Source organism: Bacillus rossius, chromosome 12 (assembly GCF_032445375.1).
Source record: "Bacillus rossius redtenbacheri isolate Brsri chromosome 12, Brsri_v3, whole genome shotgun sequence".
Classification (NCBI taxonomy): domain Eukaryota; kingdom Metazoa; phylum Arthropoda; class Insecta; order Phasmatodea; family Bacillidae; genus Bacillus; species Bacillus rossius.
In genome coordinates, this window is record NC_086339.1 from 12,313,143 (window position 1) to 12,338,609 (window position 25,467).

The 25,467-nt window shown below is 41.0% G+C and overlaps 1 protein-coding gene across 5 annotated transcripts in view; it reads left to right on the forward strand.

The window, feature by feature from the left end:
• Positions 1–25,467, forward strand: part of LOC134537539 (spectrin beta chain) — a 276,676-nt gene that overhangs the window by 39,008 nt on the left and 212,201 nt on the right. For 3 of the 5 annotated variants that reach the window (XM_063378088.1, XM_063378090.1, XM_063378089.1), the window contains exons 1-2: positions 771–4,306; positions 19,610–19,729. The exons of 1 other annotated variant lie outside the window; for it this stretch is intronic. In XM_063378088.1, coding sequence (XP_063234158.1) covers positions 19,633–19,729 — 97 coding nt within the window. In that variant the 5' untranslated portion in view covers positions 771–4,306; positions 19,610–19,632. Of the gene's footprint in view, positions 1–770; positions 4,307–19,609; positions 19,730–25,467 lie in introns of those variants that run through there. One more of the 5 variants, XM_063378093.1, reaches the window with a different exon arrangement.

Genomic DNA, 25,467 nt, shown 5'->3' on the forward strand with positions numbered 1-25,467 from the left:
ATCTGTCTCGGGTTCGATCTGAACTCCCGCTGGGCTCGCGTTTATGAACTTCAGTTGCTTCTGAGCCTCTGTGCATGTATATTTTTTTATTCATCATTTTTGTATCATTTTTAATTATGTAATATGCTAGTGAAATTTGTGTACCATAAAATATAAAGAACACGTTATCAAAATCAATATGCTTAGATTTCAAAAATCACTTCAGTTATAAACAAGGTTGTATTCGTTGGTCTGTAGCTCTCAATTCTGATATATGCACTAAATTTACGGCATTATTACCAGAGGGTAGGAATGTGAAGTTTGGGCGGTGTGTAGGGCCTCAGAAGAAACCACGCCATTGGATAACTGCTCAGCATATCCGAGTGGCGTCTGTTCACGAGAAGCATTCAAGAATGCGCTGAGGGCGTATTATTGCGTTTTTAAACTGTATTTTTTAGGAGAGTGAAAAGGGGTAAATCGCGTGTTTTGTTTTTTAGACTAACTTTTTTATTTTTGAAAGCCACATGATGTTATGGTTACCGTCCATATTTCATAGTTGCCCTTATGCACGACGAGTAGACCGCGCGCCAGTCTACAACAGTCTTGCGATTTGTAGACGACACCGCGGTAGAAGCAACAGCAAGCATCGTCACACTTATCACCCCGCCTCACTGACACAAGTACGAGGGAAGCCTTCTTTTCACAGACGAGAGAGCCAAAACCCGAAGTTCCCCGAAGTTCATGCTTTTTTTTTTCGTATCTTTTATGTAGCTATCCTAACCAAATCAACCGTCCACAATCTTTTAAAGTATTTATAATGTAGCTAACGTAACCTAATTGACCATTAGTATCCTTTTATCAACACCGCCATATTTATTTACAATAAACAAAAAAAAAAAGCGAAGATCGGGCGTTTGGCTCTCTCGTCTGTGAAAAGAAAGATTCCCCAAATAAAAGGGGCCCGCCTCGTCAGGGGTGTATGTGTGTCAGTGAGGCGAGGTGATAAGCGCGAAGCTCGCTGTTGCTTCTAGCGCGGTGTCGCCTCTGGACTGGTGCGCAGTCTTCTCGTCGTGCATAGGGCAAGTGGTAAGCATAACATTATATGACGTTTAAATTAAGATAAAGATGTAAAGCAAGTCCCATGAGAACTTTCCAAGAATCTGTGCCGGTGGCTTCATGCCTAATTTATTTACTGAAGGAATAAAAAAAAGTGTTTTCAGCCATTTTCACTCTTCTAAAAATACTGTTTAAAAACTACTTATACTATTGGTTATCCTTAAATGTTTATTTAAACAGACGCCACTCTGATATATTTAGCAGTTTTCAAATAGCTAGGTTTCTATCTGATGTAGGGCTCTTCTGGGCCTTATCGACTTTGACCTACCTCAATAAAAAAAAATCACTATAAACTTAAGTGCATGAATAAAACCAATGCAACGAATTATCATTTACAAATGTTTATTTAACGGTAGTGTTTTACTATTCGTGTTTAAATATTAAGTTTTTTTTTTTTTAATTTATTTACACATATCGCTTGACCCGCTGTAAATAATTGAGGAAAGATAGGAACATAAATCTGTCATATTAGTTTCAACAGATTTCAGGCGTTAACAATTTTATATTTCTGGATTTTAAAATTCTGGCTTCGTAAAAGCAGTGCCTGAAGATAACAGTGACTGACTGGCTGCTGTAAATAGTTTCCCCCATGAATTTGTGGGTGTTTAGTATTGAATACATATTTGGGAATGACTGTAGCTGCAATAACGTTGTCAGTAGACACTTTGCTGTGGTATTTGTAAATATTTTAATGTTTGACCTCTGCCATAACATTGGCATATTTTTCAATATTAAATGATGAAAAAAAAAAAAAAAAAAAACAACTGTTGGAACCAATATGGCGCAGTGGCGGTCGCATGGGAGGGGCTATGGAAGCTAACCCCTCCCCCTTTCACCCGTTAATCTCCCATAACTAAACATAACTGGCGTTATATAAAAAACAATTTGAAGATGTCAGAAGTTCGTTAAACCTTTAGGGCAATATTAATTTTCAAATTTTCTGAAATTCCATTTATCTGGAAGGTACGAGTATTTCAATACCTGCCACCCAAAATCTTTCAGTCAGCCACTTCCTTCATACCCAAATCGCCCTTCCCAAAATCCCAGGCTGGAATCGCCCTTGTTATGGCATCCAGGTAATCAGGAAAATTTACAAATTACATTTTTATTCTACAAGCATACTGTTCCAACAAAAATGGTTGTTGTGTAAACATATACACATAAAATGTACTTGAACATCCTATTGTAATGTACATCTAAGATATGATAAGTTCGCATTATGCATGTGAATAACATTTCCCTTTAGGTGAGGTTTTGTGTAAATAGACCATGCGTATTATTTTGATATATTATTTTCTTATTTTGACCGGATTGAAACCGCAAAATATTAATTTTAATAGACTATTTTAAAGGATAATTATATCACATACCTTATATTCACTTCGTGCCACCGACTGATATTTTCGTGGAATATAACGTATTTCCGGTACGATAAATATTCGCCTGAAATGTGTGCTAATACTAGAAAGGTTACGGTATATAACGTCACAAAGGCGTACGAAAAATGACGTGTTCAGGCGCGCGTGCACACATGCGCGCCGCAGCTGCAGTGCAGCGCGCCGCGAACAGGACTCGCGCCGTGTGGACGGAGCCTCGAACACGTGCAGAGCCGCCAGCCGCGCGCCGCGAACAGCCAGCCAGCTGTCGGTCTTCAATAGTGGACGTGTTCGGGGCTCGCTCGTCCGGCAGCGCGCAGGCAGCGAACACGGGGTGACGCGAAGATAGAAGTTTATAAAACATATCATTTGCTTTGGAATCCAAGTAATAAAGACTTACTACCAAACCCCCTCCCTCCAAAAAAAAAAAAAAAATGGTTGTCTGTAAAGTCGGTTTACGGACGATTGTTTAACGTGACGTCATAACAAAACATTGATGAAATGATTGCATACTTTTATGAATAAAATTGAATCATTTGTATTGAATTATCACTATTTTGTATGGATACAAAGAAGGAGTGAAATGAAATCTACAATTTAATTGATAAATTTACTTTTATTTGCACTCATTAATTCAAATATGTTTATTACTTTAACGAAGAGATTATTTTAACTATAACGTTTATACATATTTGCTATTTAACTTCTTCCAATCTGTGTTATTCTGTTAAGGATAGGACGATGATAGGAAAAGTAGGAAACGAATGGGAGAATTTCAAGTATAATGTGCGTCGAAAAAGTCAAATCGATGGTTGTTCCAATCGAGTGGAAGAGAGAGATAGATGCGGCGCAAGCGTACAATGAGCGTAACGGGACAATGTGCGTTACGGGACATTTTTTCGCGCGTGCAGCCGGCGTTCATCGATTTATTAGATGTTGTCACGTCAAAAATGGATTTGTGGAGGAACATTGAGTCGGGCAGTCAGAAGATGAAAGTAAGAAGAAAAAAAGATTACTTTACTGTCTCCTACGGAAGGGAGAAATCAAAAAGAATAATAAAACCTAACAGGGACGTGTGAAGATAAGATTTTATTATACCTATCATTGCTTGTAAAATAATGTTAATTTTAGGTAACATAATATTGTTGTACTGTCATTGAAAACTATATTTAGTTGTAAATATTTACCTTTAATTCTAATAAATATATGGAGAAAAAAAACATTGTTGTATCAATAAATTTATTTTACTGCACGTTGTAATAACATGTAGTACCATATTTCATTGTAAATTTTAAGCGTGATAAAACAGCACTGATGTTGGTCAGTTTCTTTATCTTATAGCACAGTTATCATGAAGAGAAAATGCGAAGAATCAGTTGTCCACTACGTACTAGTACTTTATTTACTTTGTGATGGCACGCACTGTGTGGTTGGACTCGGGAACCTCTACTACAGCTGCACCTGCGTGAGAGACGTTTCTGTTTCTGGCGAGGGAAGTGGCAGTTTGACGGTTGGCCGCCGAGGCGGGAGAGGGGAAGTTGTGCGTCTTGAGGAGGGGAGGGGCGACAACCAGTCCGACCAGACTCCAGCACTGTGAGGTCTCCCCCCTCCCCTGTACACTTTCCAGCTTCGCCTCAGTCGCGAGCTGGCGTTCGGCGCGGGGATACCGAGTGCGAAGGCGCGTATGGCGTGTGTTTTCTGCGCGTGCTAGAAATAAAAAAAAATTTAAAAAAAGTTGTGTTTTTTCGGTGCCGGTCGGAAGAGAAGTGATCACAGTGCCCGCGTGTTGTTTCGTTCGCCGGCTGTGATTGGTCATCTCGACGTCAGGAGCACCGGTAGGGCTGGGGCAACACCATCACATCACATTCCTGCCACAACATAACCTCCCGCCGACGATCTCCCCATGTTCCTATGCTCATCGTGCATTGCGGTCTAGTAGCTAGGTTCCCTCCCAATCGGACGTAGGACAACTGTAAACTTCCTGCTGTTCGGAATTCAAATTAACTCCGCGTTAAACGGTTTCATCGCTGTTTTCTTGCATTTGCATATCGCAACGTACATAGCCTTTTTTAAAACTTTTTTTTTGTATTTGTTTGTGACGGGTTCTCGGTGGACATACGAATCGGCGATATCATTTAAATTTGTGGAATGAACATTGAGTCAGAATCCAACGAGAATTGTGTTTTAATCATTTTTGGATATTCAACGCGAATTATCGACAAATATAAACATCAGGATGTTATATAAAATAAATACATTTGTTCATCTTTAACAGCTAAGCAGTATCCACACTATGGAAGGGAATATGGACAGAAACTTGTGAAAAAAATTTTCCGACTGCTCTAAATAATTTTGGGTGCCATGTACAAATATAAAACCATCCATTTGTATAGTCTTTATTGTTAAACCAGTAAATTGAAAGAAAGGGGATGATTTGTATTAGATTTTACTGCGTGAAGAACGCAATATGACATCGAATTCCAAATTATTACCGCGTTTGATATTTACAGCAGCTCCATTCCAATCGGCGATATGTAGGAACATATTAGTTGGGTACAGTTATGTAATAAATAAGGTAAATTAGGTGTAAAAAGTTGCTATTTTCATGTGTGGCTAATTGTGACTTGGATATGTCAGTGTTGACCTCAGCCGAGCGTGACTCCCCTCCCCAGAGAAAGCGCAGCCGCGCCACTGCCTCACTCGGCGTCACAGCATTTGTGTTCGCGTAGCCGCCGCCGCGCGGCGCTGTGATCGCTGACATCTTGTTCTCTTCTCCCGCCATCGGGCCGGCCCGCGTCAAAGCAGTGTGGACCCGGGCCATTCATTCCCTCGGGTCTCCCCGCTCCACGGCGGCTTCTCACTGGCCACTGACTTTTTTTTTTTTTAGCCATCATTCTGTCGGGAATTCTCGGAATTAAGATGATCCTGTAGTTAACATCTCAAGCAAGAGATAGCGCAGCACTCATACTTTAGAGAATCAAGAGAATTTGTTACCTTTATTTGACGCCATGTTGAATGGAAGAATGTATTTATTTATTGTTGTTAAACAGCACAGAGGCTAACATAATCACATAAAAATAAAACACAGGTTTCATACATCCAAAACTGACAACATTATAACATCGTATACATACAAAATCACCTTGGTATACATATATACACCATCCGACTTATAAGTTGGTATTGAAGTCATTGCTGTCTTTTGCATGACAAATAGTTTCGTAAGTGTTTCCTGAACATTTTTAAATGTGGACATTCTCTAATGTAAACTGGCGAATTATTGTATTCCTGGAGACCTTTAGCATAGATTGACTGTTGAGCTGAAGCGGTCCTCCTATATTGCAAATGGAATTTATTGCAATTACGTGTGACATAAGAATGTACATTTGAATTTTTTCTAACCTATTGCTTAAATAATTTGGCAAGACTCCAATATTAATCATAAATATAAAAATCACACAGTTATAATAAAGAAATTCACAGACACTTAGCAAACACAATTCCTCTTGCTTTCGTGATGTAATTGAATTCACTCCCTTCTCAACGATTATTGCAAGGGACATTTCGACTGTACAATAATTATTGTTCTGGTATGCTCACATGTAAAACATGTTACATGCTGCTTTATTCGAACAAAAATCACTCCAAATTCACGCGCTTGTATATGCGGTGGCATTTTATTTAGTTTGGTACACTTTGGAGTTTTTTTTTTATTTTTGCCTTCATGCTTGAATGAAACATCAGTTAAAATATAAAATTATGGGCAAATGTTCGTAACAAATATCAGTATCATCTCGAGAGAAAAAAAAGTAGCCTATTTCATATATGCAAAAATAACCATTCCCATGTGTTATACAAATTTACAATATATTTATTATAGTATTACAAACTTTTTCTTAAAAATTTTTTTAAAAAGGAATCTTTTGTAAAAGTACAGAAAATATATTTCTGAGTAGTGGCATGCGTCGTGATACGTGTTCGTTGCTGTCCTCCATCCATTTCCATACCCGGTAAACTCCGTCAGTACTGGGAATATGACCTGCATTTATATGACATTTTGCTCTAAATGGTGTAAGGAGGCTTCGTGCAGATCATCCCATGCAGTCTATCCACGGAGAGAAAAAAACTACGTAGTGTACTTTTTGTGCGTGCAATCGCATACCGGTAGGCCCTATACGTCTTTAGTAACTACATAGCTTGAGTTAAACTTCAATGTTAACAGTATCCAGGAAGCCTGCAAAGACCCGTATACAATAATTGCAATGTCCCGAATTGTGTCTGACGGACACTGATCAGTGATTGGCCCACGTGACCCCCAGACGTCATGGGTGGTGTGGGCGATGGTTCGAATCTCCCTAGACCGAATACATTAGTCAACTTGAACTTTTTGTCCCAATCTTTGTCTTTTTTTTTCTGTTTCCGGTTTCCGTTTCAAAAGGTAAACAGAAAATAAGGCACATTTATTAGCATTTACTTTTGTCTTACAGAATATAAATCAATATTATTTAACTCCCACAAATTTCACAAGTCGACTCAATATTCAAAACTTAGCTGCCTACACATTTAAAAAGCACGAAAATAGTAAAAATAAATATCGAAAAAAAAATATTTTGGCGCTCTATATTTACTGCGCTCTGGTGACTACTTTAGGAATAAGTAGATTCGGACATCGCAATTAACCCAGCTATACACTTATCACAATCAAAAACAGTTATCAGTTCTGTTACCATCTGAAGCCCTGTAGTGGCATGCAACACGGTGGAAATATCTGCGCCTGGCTCGTGGAGACGATGCCATTCTAGAGACCCGGAAATTTCGCAGATTCGTCTGGCTTCAGAGTAGAATGTAAGGTAATAGGTAGAGACCCGTGAATTTCGCGGATTCATTTCGTGTTATGCTAAAATTCAAATAATTATACCTTAGTGCTGCTTCTGTCATTGGTTCTCTGTTAATCTGGAGGAATGAGGGCCAATTAGAGACCCTCACTCATAGAAATGTCGAATCACAGGCCACCCAGTCGAGACGACTCACAAGTCAACAGCCAATGAACAGTTGGCATTTGCCCGAGTGTGTAGAGGATATTGGAGTCTATCCTGGAGGTCACTGAATCCGCGAAATTCACGGGTCTCTAGTAATAGGTGTGCTCAACCCATGCTCGCTTTCCCATTGGTTTATTTCTTAGCGAGGGCATGTTTATCCTTGTTAATCGGCACTACCCGATTCGCCTACTTCTCTCCTAGCTGGGCGTCGTTGGCTCACGGTCTCGGAGGGGCGTGTTTTAATAACTGCGCTCCAATCATGAAAACAGTGCGAGAGTGTGAAGGTTTGCATTCTAACTTGCGACTAAATGAATGCGCGAAATTTCCGTGTCTCTAGCCATTACTCGACGTGCTACTTTACCAGAATCGCCTTACCGCCTCCCTTCGCGTTCCTTTTGAAAGCCGGATCTCCGAACGCTATCGACTCGGGCCATTGTTCGTGCAGTTGCAGTTCTCAGCGCCGGGACCGTGTGTGAACCCCGCCCGCCGCATCCGTTCTCGCATATAGACCCATCTGCGTCGCCGCCGCGAAAGCCGGTCTCACACGCTCCCTTTGTTCCGCCCTCTCTCGAGCTGGAAGTGCTGCCTTTCGCCGCTCTCCGAACTCACGCAGAGCACGTGGCCGTACTTACCCGGTATAACCGCTGCTCGGGTCATAGTGACGACATCCCTAGTTCTCTGTCCTGAGAACGAGATTTGATTTCGGGAATAGTTTCTGAGAAAGTGCTGAAATGGTACATTAGTAGGGGCATGCGTATTTCGCGAAAAGATTCCGAGACCAGTTGAAAGTTAAAACACTGTAGCATCATCTGTGTTTCGTGATTGGGTAGTTAATTTCCTATTTATGTCGATTGTAACAACACCAATCACAGTGATTCAGTGCTGAAGTAAAGGCGTCCTGAGTGGCCCGGTCAAATAAGGCAACGACTTCTCTCGCAGACGACCGCCAATCGCAAGGAAGTAACCACAGTTGCGGGTGTACCTTGTTGCAGTCTAATAAGTGCTCAGATCTTTTCGCGAAAAATGCCTGCGCCTATACATTAGTTACACTCCATACAATACAGCAAAAATTAAGTTCAGAAGATCCCCAGTGTTGGCCGTTTCGTTTCAGTTATTGGTAGAGAACTGCCAAATTAGAGTTCCCCCCCCCCCCCCCTTTTCTGATAGCAGGATAAACTCCTCACACTTGTAAATAAAAAAGCCGGTGTCTGCCTTCTGTCCTAACAGCGTATGATTAGGTAATTTCAAAATGCCCATCCGAATAAAAAAGTCGTTTAAGTGCGTATTGGTATGAATCATAGCGAGGTTTCATATGATGCATATGATGCAAATGTTGCATTCCTGATGTAATAGTTTTTTTTTTTTGGTCACTGTGAGTATCTCGTACGCTTGTCTTCGTGTGTTGGCCAACTGGATGTGCCTACCTGCAGTGGTTTCACCTCAGGTAGAGCGTGCCTACTTTGGTGCAGACGTGTACCATCCATGACAAGCACTTTACACCATAAGTCGTACAAATGTTTTCAACTTATTTTGTCGTGATGAACCTGGAGTTTTTTCGGTCGAATTCAGACTCACCCTGTACATATCCCAACCGAACAACACTTTAAACTCTACACTTCAGAGTTTACAAAAAAAAATTAAGAAAGGCATCACCCACACTAACTCCAACATAACAGCGTTGATAGATCGTGAAATAAGACTTGATGTCTGTAAGTTATCCTACTTTTGAGATTTTATTAAAATAAATAAATACTATTTGGCCCCGCCCATCAGAAAAGTAATTTAATTATTGAGCGTAAATTTCCTGGTCTCAGGCAAATGACACTGCTCGCGTGTGAACGAAGGCGTTCTCAGCTCTGGCGGTTCCAGTGACTGTGTGAACCCGCCTTCATACTCTGTGTTTAGAAAAGGAAGGGTGAGTGGTCGGCTTGATATTAGCCCCAAGCTGAATATCCAGACGTTGTTACGTGCATAATGGGCTTCTGCGAAAAAAATATTGCGTCGATGTCTTGTCTGGCGTGAGTCATGGCAACGTATCATATTTGTTTTGTAAATAGGTTCGCCAAATTGGCCCCGCCTCCCTTTGTCAACCGCATTTCTCTCCCCTACCCTCCCCCTCCAACCATCGGCAGCCACGTAACAATACCGCAAGGTCGACCTCCACGATGGACGACTTTCGTGTTCAAGGTCTGGCGGTGTTTTCCAGAGCAGCCTTTTAATCGTCGAAGTGGGTTTACCAGCAGTGTCGCGGTCGTAAGCTCGGCGCTGAAATGAAACAACCTTCGAAAAAAGATCCTTGCTCATAACTGCCGATAATTTAACGCGGAACATGGTCTGGCGCTGGGGTTTAGACACTACAGAGCGCAGCAAGCCAGTTATTTTTTTTTCCCCCGGTACTACACGCTACATCGAACCTTGGGGAAAAAAAATATGCAACTTTAATAACCAACCTTACTGCCGCGTAAATTAATTTGTTTGGCTTACATATAAATGCCCAATCATTAGAGATAGGTACCGATATTTCGCGCAATCATTAAGTCGCAAGCTAGAATGCAAATTTCTACACTCTCGCACTGTGTTCATGATTGGACCGCAGTTGTTTGGACACGCCCCTCTACGACCGTGAGCCAACGATGCCCAGCTAGGAGAGAAGTAAGCGAATCAGGCAGTCCCAATCAACCAGTGGGAAAGCACACCTGTGATTTTGAATTCTACTCTGAGGCCAGACGAATCCGCGAAATTTCCGTGGCTACCGATCAGCGACTAGACGGCGAAGACGGTCTCTCTCAAGTTGACATTTGCCCCATTGTTGAGAGGACCATCAATTCTGTCCTGAAGGTTGCTGAACCCGCGAATATTTTTTTTGCAGTCCCCCACCAATGAGTAGAGACCTGAAAAACTCGCGGATTAATTTCGTGTTATGCTAAAATTCAAATAATTTTACCTTAGTGCTGCTTCTGCCATTGGTTCACTGTTAATCTGGAGGAATGGGGGCCAATTAGAGACCCTCACTCATAGAAGTGTTGAATCACAGGCCACCCAGTCGAGACGACTCACAAGTCAGCAGCCAATCTACAGTTGGCATTTGCCCGAGTGTGTAGAGGATATTGGAGTCTATCCTGGAGGTCATTGAACCCGCGAATTTTTCCGGTCTCTACCAATGAGCAGGTCACCATTCCACGAGAAAGAGAGAGAGTAGGAATGGCCGACGGTGAGGCGCGCCGTTGAGTCGACAGGGTTGGCAGCAGTGCCGCTACCTGCCGGTCGAGCATGGTTCTCTTTTTCGCCCGTCATAGGGATGACGCGTCATCGGTATGACGCTTCGCTTCTAAAAGCGAGCATGGATCTTTTTTCGCCTTCTGTAAGACGCCTTAGCTACGACATGCCTGTCATAGGTAAGGCGGGATGGTTTGCCCGTCGTAAGGCCGTCATAACCCCGTCATAATGCCGACTACGTGCGTAACTTTCATTTAATACTGGGAAATAATTCTTTCAAATGAGTTAAATAATATATTTTCGTGAAACTTAAGGTTTTGTCTCAATTCTATTTACTCATAAATTACGTAGGCCTATGTGAGATATACGACGTGGTATCTCAAAAAAGGTTATGTTTTTCTCTGAACAAACTTCGAAACAACTTGTTTCCGATAATAATCACGCCGCATAAATAAGTAGTTTCTATGTTTCGTGTGAATGAGACACATTAATTATTTTTTTCTCGATATTTTTAACTGCACAATACTCAGTTTACCAAAATATATCATACTAAAAAAACTGCCAATCTGCCTACTTTTGTCATATCACATAGTAAAAAAAATAAAGGTCAAGACAAAATAACGTAATATTTCAACAAGATAGAAGAAAACATCACATTAGTTAATTATTCTGTATAAAAGTTAAGTGTAAAACACCTATAAGCGTGTGGTTTATTAAACTTCTAAAAACAACTAATTTTTCCTTCAGCTTCCTTATGTGTAATAAAAAAAATCACTTGTAAAAATAAAATACATGCATTGATAAGGTTGAAAATACACAAGAATGCCGCTGATTAATACATAGTAGTCTGATGGTTATTTTAAACCTTCGTTTTATCCCATTTTAAACAGAAAGCATTTCCTCACATGATTTAGTGACTTTTAGGTTAGGCCTACTCCCCACCCTCGTTGGTGGCTAGGTTTGCTCCTGCTGTATCGCATATTGAAACGTATTTTATTCACCTAAGATTCGCTCAAGTACTGTCAGTATGATAAAATGGTAACAATGTAGGAATAATAGTGTCTCATGTAGAATTGAGGGGTTTCGTGTTTATAGTTAATACGAAAATCGTAATTTGTGAGAGGAGCGGCTTGTGTGAAAAGTAAATAATTCCGTTAAAGGGTATTTTTAGTTCCTCTACTCTTCTGGTTGTTATAAACTGCACACACAATACTGTCAACTACAATTTACTTAATAAATTATATTCAGGCATTTAATTAACAACACCGACTTCGTGTTATATTGTTTCAAGCTTGAAAGATGCTAAATAAATAATATTATCAGCGTATTCATCCAGTACATATGCTACGGTACAAAATAGTGTGAATAAAACTTGCAGTGTACTAGAAAATATGCTATAAACAAGTCTGAGGATAATGTAATTAAATATATAACAGTAGTATTTTTTTAACAGTCTTTAAGGGACGTATAGCACACCGAGTTGTTTCGGTACCTTCAAATCGGCAAATTAACTTGAACGGTGACGAAAATTACCAAATAATGATTAAATCAGGTCTAGTATTGTAATGTTTCACGTCGAGTCACAAGAGTGTTTTTAAATATTTTTTTTTTTTTCATCATAATGATCTTAAGTAGTAACAACTGACCATTGAAAACAAAATTAATAATAACGGGCAACACGTTTTATAAGATCGCTAAATAATATTGTCCTATTAAAAACTACAAACCTTCACAGTTTCTAATACACTCAACCTTTTTATATACTATTTAATAATCATAAACGACTTTGCTATGTAAAATTATTTTATTATATTCTGAGACTGAGACGTGACGGGTGTTTTACTGGGCAAAAAATAGTCTGTAAAACTTATATTTACGGAAAACCAACAGGCGTACAATGAAAAATGATATAAATATTGAATATAGTTGTGGAAAACATATAATTCGATAGACACATGCCTAAGTTTATGGATGTCCACAATCTTGTTTTCGTGTAGGTAGTTTTCTATTGGCTGTAAATTGCTAGCAGATACACCAACTGCCAAATAAAACACATCCTTTCTGTAAATTCACTGCCAACCTCTGCATATTATCGATTGCCAAGCCGTCGTAGGTAAGGCGCCTTAGCGATGACGGGAGAGATATGACGATGGGATCCGTGCTCGCATTTTCACGCGGCCGTCATAACTCCGCCGTCATACCGGCGACGCGTCGTCGCTATGACGGTGGCGAGGAAAAGAACCATGCTCGACCCGCTGGTGGGGGGGGGGGGGGACCGATCACCGCCCGGATGCGCGCGCACACCGGAACCACGCCGGCAGAAGCCACCCGCCGGAAGTAGTTGCGGGGGGTGCGTGGCGGAGGGAGAGTTGCGCGATCAAACGGGTCGTTGCAGGCGGGGGTCATCCCCCTCCCCTCCCAATCCCTCCCTCCTTCCCCGGCGCAGGACAGACACAGGAACTCCCCCTCATTTGCATCGCGCTTGTGTGCTTTCGCCAGGCGTTTAGAAAACAATTGCCAGCTACCCGGAACGTAAAAAAAGAAAAAAAAACTCAGACGCCAAGTTGGTTATTTTGTTTTCTTTTCATTACTATTAATAGAGATACGGATATTTCGCGCATTCATTTAGTCGCGAGTTAGAGTGCAAACCTTCACACTCTTATCACTGTGTTCGTGATTGGACCGCGGTTACTCGGACACGCCCCTCTGCGACCGTGACTTTCTCGCTAAGAAATCAACCAGTGGGAAAGCACGTGGGTTGAGCACACTTATGACGGTTTTGGAGGGGCGATAACTCAAATAGAGACAAATAAGTTAGTAAAAACTAGCGAAAGGCAATCTTAAACATAAAAATGTATTTAATGCTCATTATAATTATTTTTAAATTTTGAGATTCATTACAAAAATTTTTTTTCGAACGTTAACGTTTATAGCATCCACGCAACATTATTTTTTTTTTTTTTTTAAATAGTTCGTCTTTATTTACGTTGTTCTGAATATTCATAGATATCACGACTCAAAATAGCTACTTGCACATTAATTAGTACCACCAGTTGTAAACAGGTGGTGCTAGCAGTAAAAGTATTCGGATACCATACATCCATTAGAATTGCGTCCTTTGATTTTTGGCTGCATTTGCAAAGGGATGTTAGGACGTGTGTGCTATGGACGGATCCGTATGTGTTCGGATGCAGCTATTATTTATTTTTTTTTTCCACGGGTTCCCTGTAGGTTACTTGCAGGCGTCGCGGACGCTCCAGGCCGCTCCAGGTTCACGGGGAAAGGGGAAAAAAAAAAAGCATTAAAGGATGCTGTGCGAGCGCGGACTACGTAATTCTAATTTTAAAAAAAGCTTCCGGCGAGGAGGATGATGTTTCGTTCGGCCCCCACGGGAGGCGGGACCGTGCACTCCCGATGCTCATTTATTTCAGTCTCAGGGTCGCCGGGTCCCCATTCCCCGCATTTTTTATTTATTTTTTGTCCCGGAGTTTCCATTCCCGCGGTCCGTCACTGCTCGAGATTCTTCAGACACGTGTCCGGCACGTGGCCAGACCCTAGAGTGTTCGCGACAACCGTTCTCGGACAAATTCAAATTTCTTTGACGTGACAACGTTTAATAAATCGATTAACGCCGGCTGCACGCACGAAAAAGTGTCCCGTTACGCGCATTGTCCCGTTACACTGTGTCCCGTTGCACTCATTGTACGCTTGCGCCGCATCTATCTCTCTTCCACTAGATTGGAACAACCATCGGTTTGACTTTTTTCGAGGCACATTAAACTTGAAACACTCCCATTCGTTACCTACTTTTCCTATCATCGTCCTATCCTTAACAGAATAACACAGGTTGGAAGAAGTTAAATAGCAAACATGTATAAAAGTTATAGTTAAAATAATCTGTTCGTTAAAGTAATAAACATATTTGAATTAATGAGTGCAAATAATTATAATATATTATTAGACTACGCGGGATGCTTACTTTCGAACCCATTTTAGTCGTTTGGTATTTTTTTTTCCATGCTGCTGTACGTTAAACCTTCCAAAACTGAATACCTACAAACATCCGACCCGAGGCACCGAACTTTGTTACGCATAATAAATAATCTTGCGCGAAGACGCGTACAACTGTTTTGATAATAGTATGGATGGGGTCTACCAAATCCTCAAATACCATCATATTCTTAATATTCGACGGATTCGATATTCGAGGGAAAATATTCTAAGAAAAATATTACAGGTAATAATTTAAATTAAAATTTTCAACACTGATAGCCCTCTAAGGTTTAATAGTTACATTTTTTTCTTCATCCCTATCCTTTTACCATTTTCCAAGATATTGTACTTTTTAACATGTAACTATATGAATCAAGTTACAATATCTATTGATTTTGGAAACTTAGTTTAAATGTTTTAAGACCATAGTTGATATTTTTTTTTCTTTTCATTTCTTGTACATTATTTAATGTTGGACCCTTCAGACCTAGATTCGGATTCGAGGGGTGTATGAAAGTACTCTTTGGGTTTCGAATTCGAGATTCGGATTCGAGAAAATTAGGATTTGACCCATCACCAGATAAAATAAAATTTTGGGAGCTGACTGCGCACCATATCTAAAACATCCGTTTTTTCTTGTCTGTAAGAGAGCAGTGTGTGGATATTATGACTGTCGTATTGGGAAAACAAGTTGTTCGCTAGTTGCCATTCTCTATAACATGCTCCAAGTGGACTCTTCTCCTATGTCTTTAGGTTATACGTCCATGGTTTACCTATACTCTTGGAGTTAGGACCTCACCGTAGCAACACCCAAGACATTTCTTGACCACTTCTGGTGATGGTTAGTAAGTAGCCTACGAATTAGAATTCCCATCGTGAAACACAGCTACTTACATGAAACACACAATGCAAACATGAAACTTCGTCCGTTTACAGGCAAAAAGCTGTTTCACGCAGTATCCATGAAGTACTGGAATGTACTGGACACACGTCTTGCCACCGGGAACCCAGCGTGGTTTTTATGTACCTGGATACAATCACAGACTACACTGCCATAAAAAAAAGTAATAACGTGGTCAAAAGTGCGTGACGATTGAATGTATTATTTAAATAATCGATTCTCAACGGGTTTTTGAGGCACAATATAACTATTAGTCACGCATAGTAGAGTATTAATAATAATAGCCTCAAGATTTGTTTATTACCAGGATGCTCGATACGATTTCAGAACGCTTAAGGGTTTGTGTTTTGTTTTAAGAACAGTTCTTTACATTATAGACTATATTATTAGTACTAAATTTCATTTTCTTAAGTTATTATAGAAGCGTAACACATTACCGTAAAAAACAAACGCATTTTAACAAACAATAACTTTTTACTACTATTTGCTATTTAATTCCGCAATAAACTTTTAAATTAATTATAAATATCAACGCTCTATGAGTTCACAAAAGAACTAGCTGGCTATACCTAATAGCGCCATCTGTCGTGTCGTTTTGAAACACTGATTGGGTACATATCGGGAACATTCTACTACTATTTGCTTTTTAATTCCGCGATAAACTTTTTAATTAATAAATATCAGCGCTCTATGAGTTCACAAAAGAACTAGCTAGCTATACCTAGAGACCGGAAAAATTCGCAGATTCATTTCGAGATAGGCTAAAATTCAAATAAATATACCTTTAAGTTGCTTTTGTTATTGGTTCACTGTTCGTCTGGACGACTTTGGGCCAATGGGAAACAAAGAAGTATCGCATCACAGGCAAACCAGTTGAGACGACACACGTGTCAGCAGCCAATGAACATGCGTTGTTTTCCCGGGTATACTGAGGACTGTGTAGTCTATCCTGAAGGTAATCGAAAATGCGAATTTTTCCAGTCCCTAACTATACCTAAGAGCGCCATCTGTCGTGTCGATATCGAAACACTGCGTGGGTACACGTGGGGGCTGTCTGAGTTGCCACCGGGCCTGTAGCGCCGCGTGTCTGCCAGGCAGGCAGGCAGGCAGGCAGGCTGGTTGGTTGGAAGGCCCTGTTCCTGGGTCGCCCGCGCGGGATGATGGGAAGTGTAGCGACGGTAATGGATGGTCGGCCGCCCGCCCCGTCCTGACCTCTCAAGGTCATCCGGGCCGGGTCCTCTCCCTTCTCCCTCAGCGCCTCCAGAGCGGTATTCCAAGACGTGGACGCACCACAACGCCGAACGTACAATAACGCCGAATTACAAAGTGACTACAACGCCGACAGCTAGAAAACTGCTGTGTACCACAACGCCGAATTACCAGAACGCCGAAATACATTAACGCCGAAAAATGTCATTGCAGGACTGCCACAAAGGTTAGGTTAGGTTGTGGTATTTCGGCGTTAAGATACATTTAAGAAACACACACAAATTCATTCAGTTTTTTTTTTTTCATTTTGCTCCTGTGCCCCCCCCCCCCTTCCCTGCAGCAACATTTTTCGGAGTTACTGTATTTCGGCGTTGTGGTACACAGGAGTTTTCTAGCTGTCGGCGTTGCGGTCAATTTGGCATTCGGCGTTATTGTACGTTCGGCGTTGTGGTATTTCGGCGTTGTGGTAACGACCCTTCCAAGACGTTTCGGGCGAGGCAGCGAATAACCACTGCCTTGACATTCCGTTACCTAACTCGAGGGTCCGAATTCCAGAACGTGTCCAAACAGAATCCCCGGTAAAGAAAACAAATCGCCAACTTTTTTTTTAAATAAACGGTGCCCTGCGCGAGGCTAGAAACTGGTTTCAACGCATTCTAGCGGACGTTTCGTAACCACCGATACAGTTGTTCCTGCAAAAAATATTGGAGATAGCAGCACCATCGCACAAAAAAATATAACAGCTGTTCTGATTTTCTACAAGTACTTTTTTTTTTAAAGTTGCGATTATTTCTTGTTATTACAAAGTTTACAAAATGTATCCCAGGATAGTTTCGCTATCATAAAGTTTCATTTGGCACACCAACACGCTTGGTACGTTGCCAGATATTCATAAACATGACTATGTACGATTTGACGGCGCCAGACGCGGGTCCGTCATCTGGACGAAAACAACGAAAACGTGAGCTCTGCGCATGCGCGGGATTCGGGCAACAAATCAGCAACCGATAGGACACCGAAATCAATTGCTCTAAAAATAAGGGACTGGCCGTGTTCTATCGTTCACTAGGAATACGGTTAGGATACATTTGCAGTATATTCAACACACAAACCGTTATTTTTGTGTCTTGGAATACCGGCCTTAGCCCATGAAACCAGTAGACCTAAAACAAGGCGCAGTGGAAAGTCAAAGAAAAAACCATGAAGTTGGAAAAAGTCAGATTGTTTACTTGAAGTCCTTGAAAACTCTTGGAAATTCCTCATTAATAATTTGAATAGCAAATATATGCTCCAGTCTGCTATCAACCAAATGATGAAAGCGTGTTTTCCCCAGAGGGTGTTTTTAGTGCATAGGCAAATACACTTTGAAATGGCATAGCAAAATTCTGTTTGAACTATCTGAAGAAAGCTGTTGCGCCACTCTTCCTTGAATCAAAACACGAAATTTATTTTCGTAATCCTGAAGTTATTATTACTTGTTTTAACTTGACCGACAACTTCGACGAATGGCTGTGAACGCGAAATGACATATGTCAGTCACAAAAAGTGACACCTATTTACAGTAATTTTTTCGCATATTAAAATACATTAAATTACTTATATATATATATAAATTACTTATACATATACGAAATCAGTCTTTTCCTTGAATTGTGATGATGTGAGCATACCAGATGAGCTGTTGTTTGTGAGACACCAACATTTGGAAATTAGTTGCGGGAAGAGTTTTCATCGACTTTCGACTGTACATCCTTACCGCTGACAGGAAAACTGCACGAAAGTTGTAGCATTTCTGTTCCTTTTTCAACCTCATCTACCTCAAGCTTTTGCTATCGCATTAAAGTAGTTTTAGCGTACTTCCCCTTTAATGTTTATTGTAGATTGAACATGTTTTTAGCTACCCTCGCATTTATTTTAATACATTTGTTGTTTATTTAACCTGACCTACTAGACCGCAATGCTTTTGTCCATGAGTGGTATTGCATCTCTTAAACCATGGGTCATTCACATACGGTACTTGTAATTCCTACCAATAATTGCTTCTTCGCGATGGTCACTTAAAGAAACTAGTTAGTATCGTAAAGAGGCGATTGGAGGTGTTACGGATGCTGCGACTAATTAATGTAAGGACTTTTTTTTAAATTTTATCTTGAATTTCCAGCTGATGTTGGACACGTAAGAACCAGTTAATCTTCACTGAAATTTCATAAAACACCTCACATTCCCCATCGTGACCTACGGAAGGGATTTAAAGGGAGCTTATTGTGGGTTCTTAGGTCCATTTGGTTAAATTTCCAACAACCACCTCTTCTTCCCGATTGTAAACGACTGGAGGGATATAAAGGGAGATATATTTTTTTGGTGCCAAGGCCGGTTAAGTTAGAGGTGATTCAAATTTCGATACTTAAAACATTCCCGGCAACCACCTCTTTTTCTCGTATGTGACGTACAGGAAGGAGGGATCTTAAAATGGTAAAAAAGTTTGGTATTTGCAGGACCAGTTAAGCAAGAGGCGATGATGTTTTACTTTCTCAGTAAACATCTTCCCGATCGTGACGTACTGATAAGGATCTAAATGGGGGATTATTTTCGGGTTTGTCAGGATCAGTTGAAGATAGGAGATTGATTTGATTTTTGGATACTTCAAACACTCAGCAGCCGCCTCGTGTTCCCAGTCGTGACCCACAAGAGGGTAAGGGAGGGAGACTTGCTCCTGAGGAGCCCGGGGGCAGACAGCGGGCCGGCAGAGGGGAGTGTCCGTGGCGGGGGGGCTGTTGCAGCGGCCTCGCCGAGGTAGCGCGCCATGGCGGCGGCGCCCCCCGTGGGCAGCGCCATGTGGTCGTCGTGGCAGACGCGGGAGGTGAGCCGCTACACCCGCCAGCTCAGCACCGTCGACTTCAGTGAGTATACCTGTTCTCCCTCTCCAAACCCCCCCCCCCCCCGGGGGCGAGCTGAATTGTTGCCCCTTGGAAGGGCGGCCCTTCAGGATTTTCCTGACATTGGTGTTTTTGAAAGGTTGTCTGAATTGTTGCCCCTTGGATGGGCAGCCCTTCAGGATTTTTTCTGGCAACGGTTTTGTTTGTACAGCGCCAGCGGACTGGAAGGGCAGCCCATCCAATTTCTGAAAACATGTTTCTTTAAGTGTTCAAATGATCCTGAAAACTTGCCCCTTGTAAGGGCAGCCCATCAGGATTTTTCTGACAGTGTTTTTGAAAGGTTGTCTGAATTGTTGCCCCTTGGAAGGGCAGCCCTTGAGGATTTTTCTGTCAGTGGTGTTTTTGAAAGGTTGTCTGAATTGTTGCCCCTTGGAAGGGCAGCCCTTCAGGATTTTTCTGACAGTGATTAGTTTGTAAAGTGACCTAACCTAACCTAACCTAACCTAAACTAGCCACTGTCAGAAAAATCCTGAAGGGCTGCCCTTCCAAGGGGCAACAATTCAGCTCCCCCAACCCCCCACCCACCGTGCGTCCGGGCACACCTCTGACAACACTGCTTCATTGCTGGCGGCATGCATTACCACCAGAGGCTTCCCTTGACACGCCTGTGCTTGTGGTCTTCCTTACTCCGACACGCCACAGATAGGCACAAGAGTTTGTGGTGGATTGCGATAAAACCTTATAAAATAAAAAAAATAAATAAAAAAGAGTTAATGCAGCAAAAAAAAAATACTGAAATGCATCTACTACAATTAAATTAATCATTATTTTAAATCTAAACTTAAATCACAAAAATGTAATATTTAGCACGAATGTGATTTATTCCGCGTGATGTTTTTACAAAACAAAATTACAAACTAAGTAGATTGGAAAAAATGTATTTTACTTTTTTTAAAAAATCTTACAGCAGTTTAATTCATTTTGACATTACGATGTCGGTAGATTTTTCAAACAAATACTTGCAAATTTGTTTTTATTGTTCCGAAAGTGTCATATATAAGAGAAAATTATACTTTTGGTGAAATAAGTATTATAAAACGTTTATGTCATACCTATGTGTTAATGAATAAATGTAATTCATAAAAATTAAAAACAATCACACCGAAATATTCGGTTTTAAAAACGAAATTGGCCTAAAAATAAAACCATAAAATCGTGTCTCTACCCATAGAATATCATGAGCCAATGGTTAACATGTAGCTAGAGAGACTGAGAAAATTCGCTGTTTCATTTCGTGAAAGGCTGTAATTAAAAAAAAAAATCTTTGGTCTTCTTTGAAATGGGCCCAGAGATTTGAGTGGAGAACTCTGAAAACCAGAAACTCCATTAACAAACTAACTATCGAATCGCAGGCAGCCTATGAACAGGGGATAGTGGTCATTAAACCACGGAATTGTTCCCGTCCCTTCATATAGGCTTCGGTTGTGTGAATTTCGCGTGGCTCCAGTCAAATAAAAATGTTGTTACTGTAGACTTAAAAATTTCTGAAGGTTTTGTTAATATACCAAAGATGTTTTTTCTCTTGGATTCATATAAAAAGTTAACTCAAATGTCAGTAAATTTACGACTAGATAGCCATATATAATATAAGGGCATGCATATTTCGCGAAAAGATTCCGAGAGCAGCTGAAAGTTAAAACACTGTAGCATCGTCTGTGTTTCGTGACTGGGCGAGTTTCATTCAGGTACAAGTTGATTATTACAACACCAATCACAGTAAATCAGCGCGGAAGCAAACGCGTCCTGAGTGGCCCGGTCAAGCAAGGCAACAACTTCTCTCGCAGACGGCCGCCAATCACAAGGAAGAAACCGCTGGCGCGGGAATACCTCGTTGCAGTTTAACAGGCGTTCAGATTATTTTTTTTTTCGCGAAAAATGGCTGCCCCTAGGCATATACTAAGATCTATGGATAATTTGTGACCTGATTTCTTCGTGAACATAAGGTGAAATTTCTTTTTTGACAGTGCGATTGCTTAGTTTTTGACGTAATAACGTCTTATAAATCGATGAACTCCGGCTGCACGCACGAAAAATTGTCACGTTCCGCCTGAGCCGAGCGTGCAAGAACCGGCCAACCACCGTGCGAGAAAATCTTCTATAATATCAAACAGGTTAAGGCGAGCCTTTTTAACTAATTGTTCGTGATTATATTTAAAACAAATTATTTAAATTTGCAACAACTGTAAATAATAATTTGAAAATTAAAAAGTATGCATTTTTTCATCAATGTTTTCTTATGACGTTATCAGTCTAGAGACATGCAAAATTCGCGGATTCAATTCGCGGTAGGCTAGCATCAAAACAGCTATACCTTCGTACCGCTTCTGCGATTGGCCCAAATTTTATCCGTGGAACTGTGAGCCAATGGGAAACACTAAACCAAGAAAGTGCCGAATTACGGACAGCCTAGTTGAGACGTCTCACGCGTCAGTAGCCAATGAACAGGTGTCATTTCCGCGAGTATTTAAGAGACTGTGGAGTTTATCCTAGAGGTCAATGAATCCGCGAATTTTGCAGGTCCCTAGCTTATCACGTAAAATTATCGCCGGTAAACCGACTTTACAGACAACCCCCCTTTTTTTACAGTACGATTGCTTAGTTCTTTTTTATTTTTAATTGGCCTGCAATAAAAAGATTGGCCAACCCTGAGGCTGTGAGAACAATGACGTGTGTCCCGTCTCTTCATCACGTCAGCAAGGCGGGGGGAAGCGTCCGTCGGCGTTGCGGCGTCGCCCGGAAGTTCTGGCGACCCCGCCGAGCGTGTTTGGTCACGTGGTTTCCACACAGGGGCTCCTTATTGCTCCTCCCTCCCTCCCTCCCTCCCTCCCTCCCTCCTCCCCCCCCTACACACCCCCTCACGCGGGGCCGGGAAGCTGTGGCAACAGGAACAATCATAACATTGTACTGCGAGCACTTGTTGTTAGAGATAGTGATTTATCTCTTTTTACACTGCGTGTCTTTGTTTCTTTTCTCTTTTTTTTTGACACGTTCACTATTTTTGTTGTTGTTGTTGTAAATGGAACAGAAATATTAGTGTGGAATTACTAGATGCATGCACATTTCGCGAAAAGATTCCGGGACTAGCTGAAAGTCAAAAAACTGTAGCATCGTCCGTGCTTCGTGATGGGTGAGTTTCTTTCAAGTTCGTGTCGATTGTTACAACACCAACCACAGTAATTCAGCGCGGAAGCAAACGCGTCCAGAGTTGACTCGGTCAGATAAGGCAACGACTTCTCTCGCAGACGGCCGCCAATCAGGAGGTAGAAACCGCTGGTGTGGGTATACCTTGTTGCAGTCTAAAATGTGTTCAGATTTTCTCGTGAAAAATGCCTGCCCCTAGGAATTACAGATATTTGTAAATTTTTTTTCATTTACATGATACCGACTGTTATCACTCACTGCCACATTCGTGTTCGCAGTAATACTGGGTTCGGATTATTACTTCCCTGGCATTTGTGCTTCGTGTTGTCCCGGTACAAATAATTAAAGATGAGTGTAAACCGTTCCCTGATTAGGTTTCCAGTATAGACTGCCCACGATAATAAGCGTACCTAATAAAACAAAATAAAGTCAAATTATTGAATATTCAATTATTTTTCCCCATTTTTTATTTAAAAAATACGCTTGATTGAAACATCAGTAAAAATATAAAATTGTGCGCCAATTTTCGTAAGAATTATCTCGAAAAACGTATTTCGTATATTATGTGTTGTACAAAGTTACACTATCTGTCTTGCAGTATTCCAAAATATTTCTTGGCAGTTGGTTTCCAAAGGAATCTTTTGTAAAAGCACAAAACATTTTTTTTTTCTTCTGTGTGCTGCAAGAACATTCACACTTTTGAGAGGTGAATATCCTTATTACAACTAAACGAATTAGTTACTGATACATAGGGGCAGGCATTTTTCGCGAAAAGATCTGTACACGTATTAGACTGCAACAAGGTACACCCGCACCTGTGGTTTGTTCCTTGTGATTGGCGGCCTTATTTGACCGAGCCACTCAGAACGCGTTTAATTCCGCACTGAATTACTGTGATTGGTGTTGTTACAATCGACATGAACCTGGGAGAAACTCACCCGATCACGAAACACAGACGATGCTACAGTGTTTTAACTTTCATCTAGTCTCGAAATCTTTTCGCGAAATCTGCATGCCCCTACACATTTGATACGTCTCAAAAGCCGATGAACATGTGATATTTGCCCGAGTATGGGAACGACTCTGTGGTACATCACTTAAAGGTGGAGTTACGATTCACGGATTCATTTCACTCCATGACACTCAGATTGCGTATGAATACTAGAGGTGTAAAAGTAACGAAAAAAATGTGTACCCGTATGTATTCGTTACTATAACAATCAGTACTCGTTACTTTCGTATCGTTACTCGTTACTTCTGATACCGCATAACATGGCACATGCTATGTTATGTAACAGCAACGAATCGAGTCGTATTTCGTACGCGTACAGTATGACGTCGCGTAAATAAAAATAAATCGAATATAAACAATTGAAAATATTTGATAATTAACAGCTTTTGTTAACCAAGAAACAATTAAATCTTATTAGAGCGGCTTTATTATAATATATCTTTTAATATAAGAACATAAAACGTGAAAATACGCGATAATAAAAAACAAAAACATACATATTTATAATTTGTAAAAAATACTTTCTTACGTTGTTTCTGTTCGAATCTAAAACATTGTCTACACACACAATACCTTTAATAAACAGTAAAAAACTTGGACGACGAATTTCCAAATTATACTTTTATTAATAAACAAACATCGTTCTTTGTAACGAATAAGCGCGCGCATGCGTAAAACATACGAAAACATCCGAAAGATGCGAGTAACGAAATGCATTCGTGTGTAACGTTTCGTTACTCGTTACTAGATGCCGCACCCGTTACTCAGTAACGAATACATACGGTTTGCTACAGCTCTAATGAATACCCGAGCCATTTAAGAAAACTTATCGGTCACATTCTTTGGCGGCTTGCGGGTGACTGGGTAACAACTTCTTCAAATTTTGTAATCGGCTCAGGTTCGAAAAAGGGCGTGGCAAGATAAATCAACGTTAAGCAGTTTCATGTGTGTTTCAAGTCTACTTTGCAACTACAGTAATACGCGAAATAACAGTTAGTTTCTCTGCCTATAGGCCACTGAAACCGCTAATTATCCCACTCACTACGGATAATTAAACTCAACCATTTGTTTACAGTTGAGCGAGAGCAATTAGTCAGGTGTGCGGAAACTGCAACCAAGCCGAACTAGATCGGTCCCCCCCCTTTCTCTCTCTCTCTCTCTCTCCCTCCCTTTTCTACTCACGTGGTAGTGCAGTAAACGGTTCAGAGCAAATCTCTATGCGGCCGTAATTGTTTAAGTGCCGCTTACTTCTCAGCGGTGGAAATAATTGCTCGTCCAGGGAGAAGTGTGTAACAGGGGGGGGGGGGTGACGTTTCGTCGAAAAATGCCAGGAAGTGAACTCCCGAGAGCGAGTTATCGGAGAGAAGGGCCACTTCCGCGCACTCCCGCGCTATAAGGTCGACCTTGGCGGGCACGCCCCAAGCGATAATTGCCCCTCTGGACGCCGATTGCGAACGCTCGCGCAGACTTGAGGGTATCATCCACGCTCCACCGACGGGCTGAAATTATTTGTAATCGGGCAGGCGCCACTGGTGATGTTACTTTGACG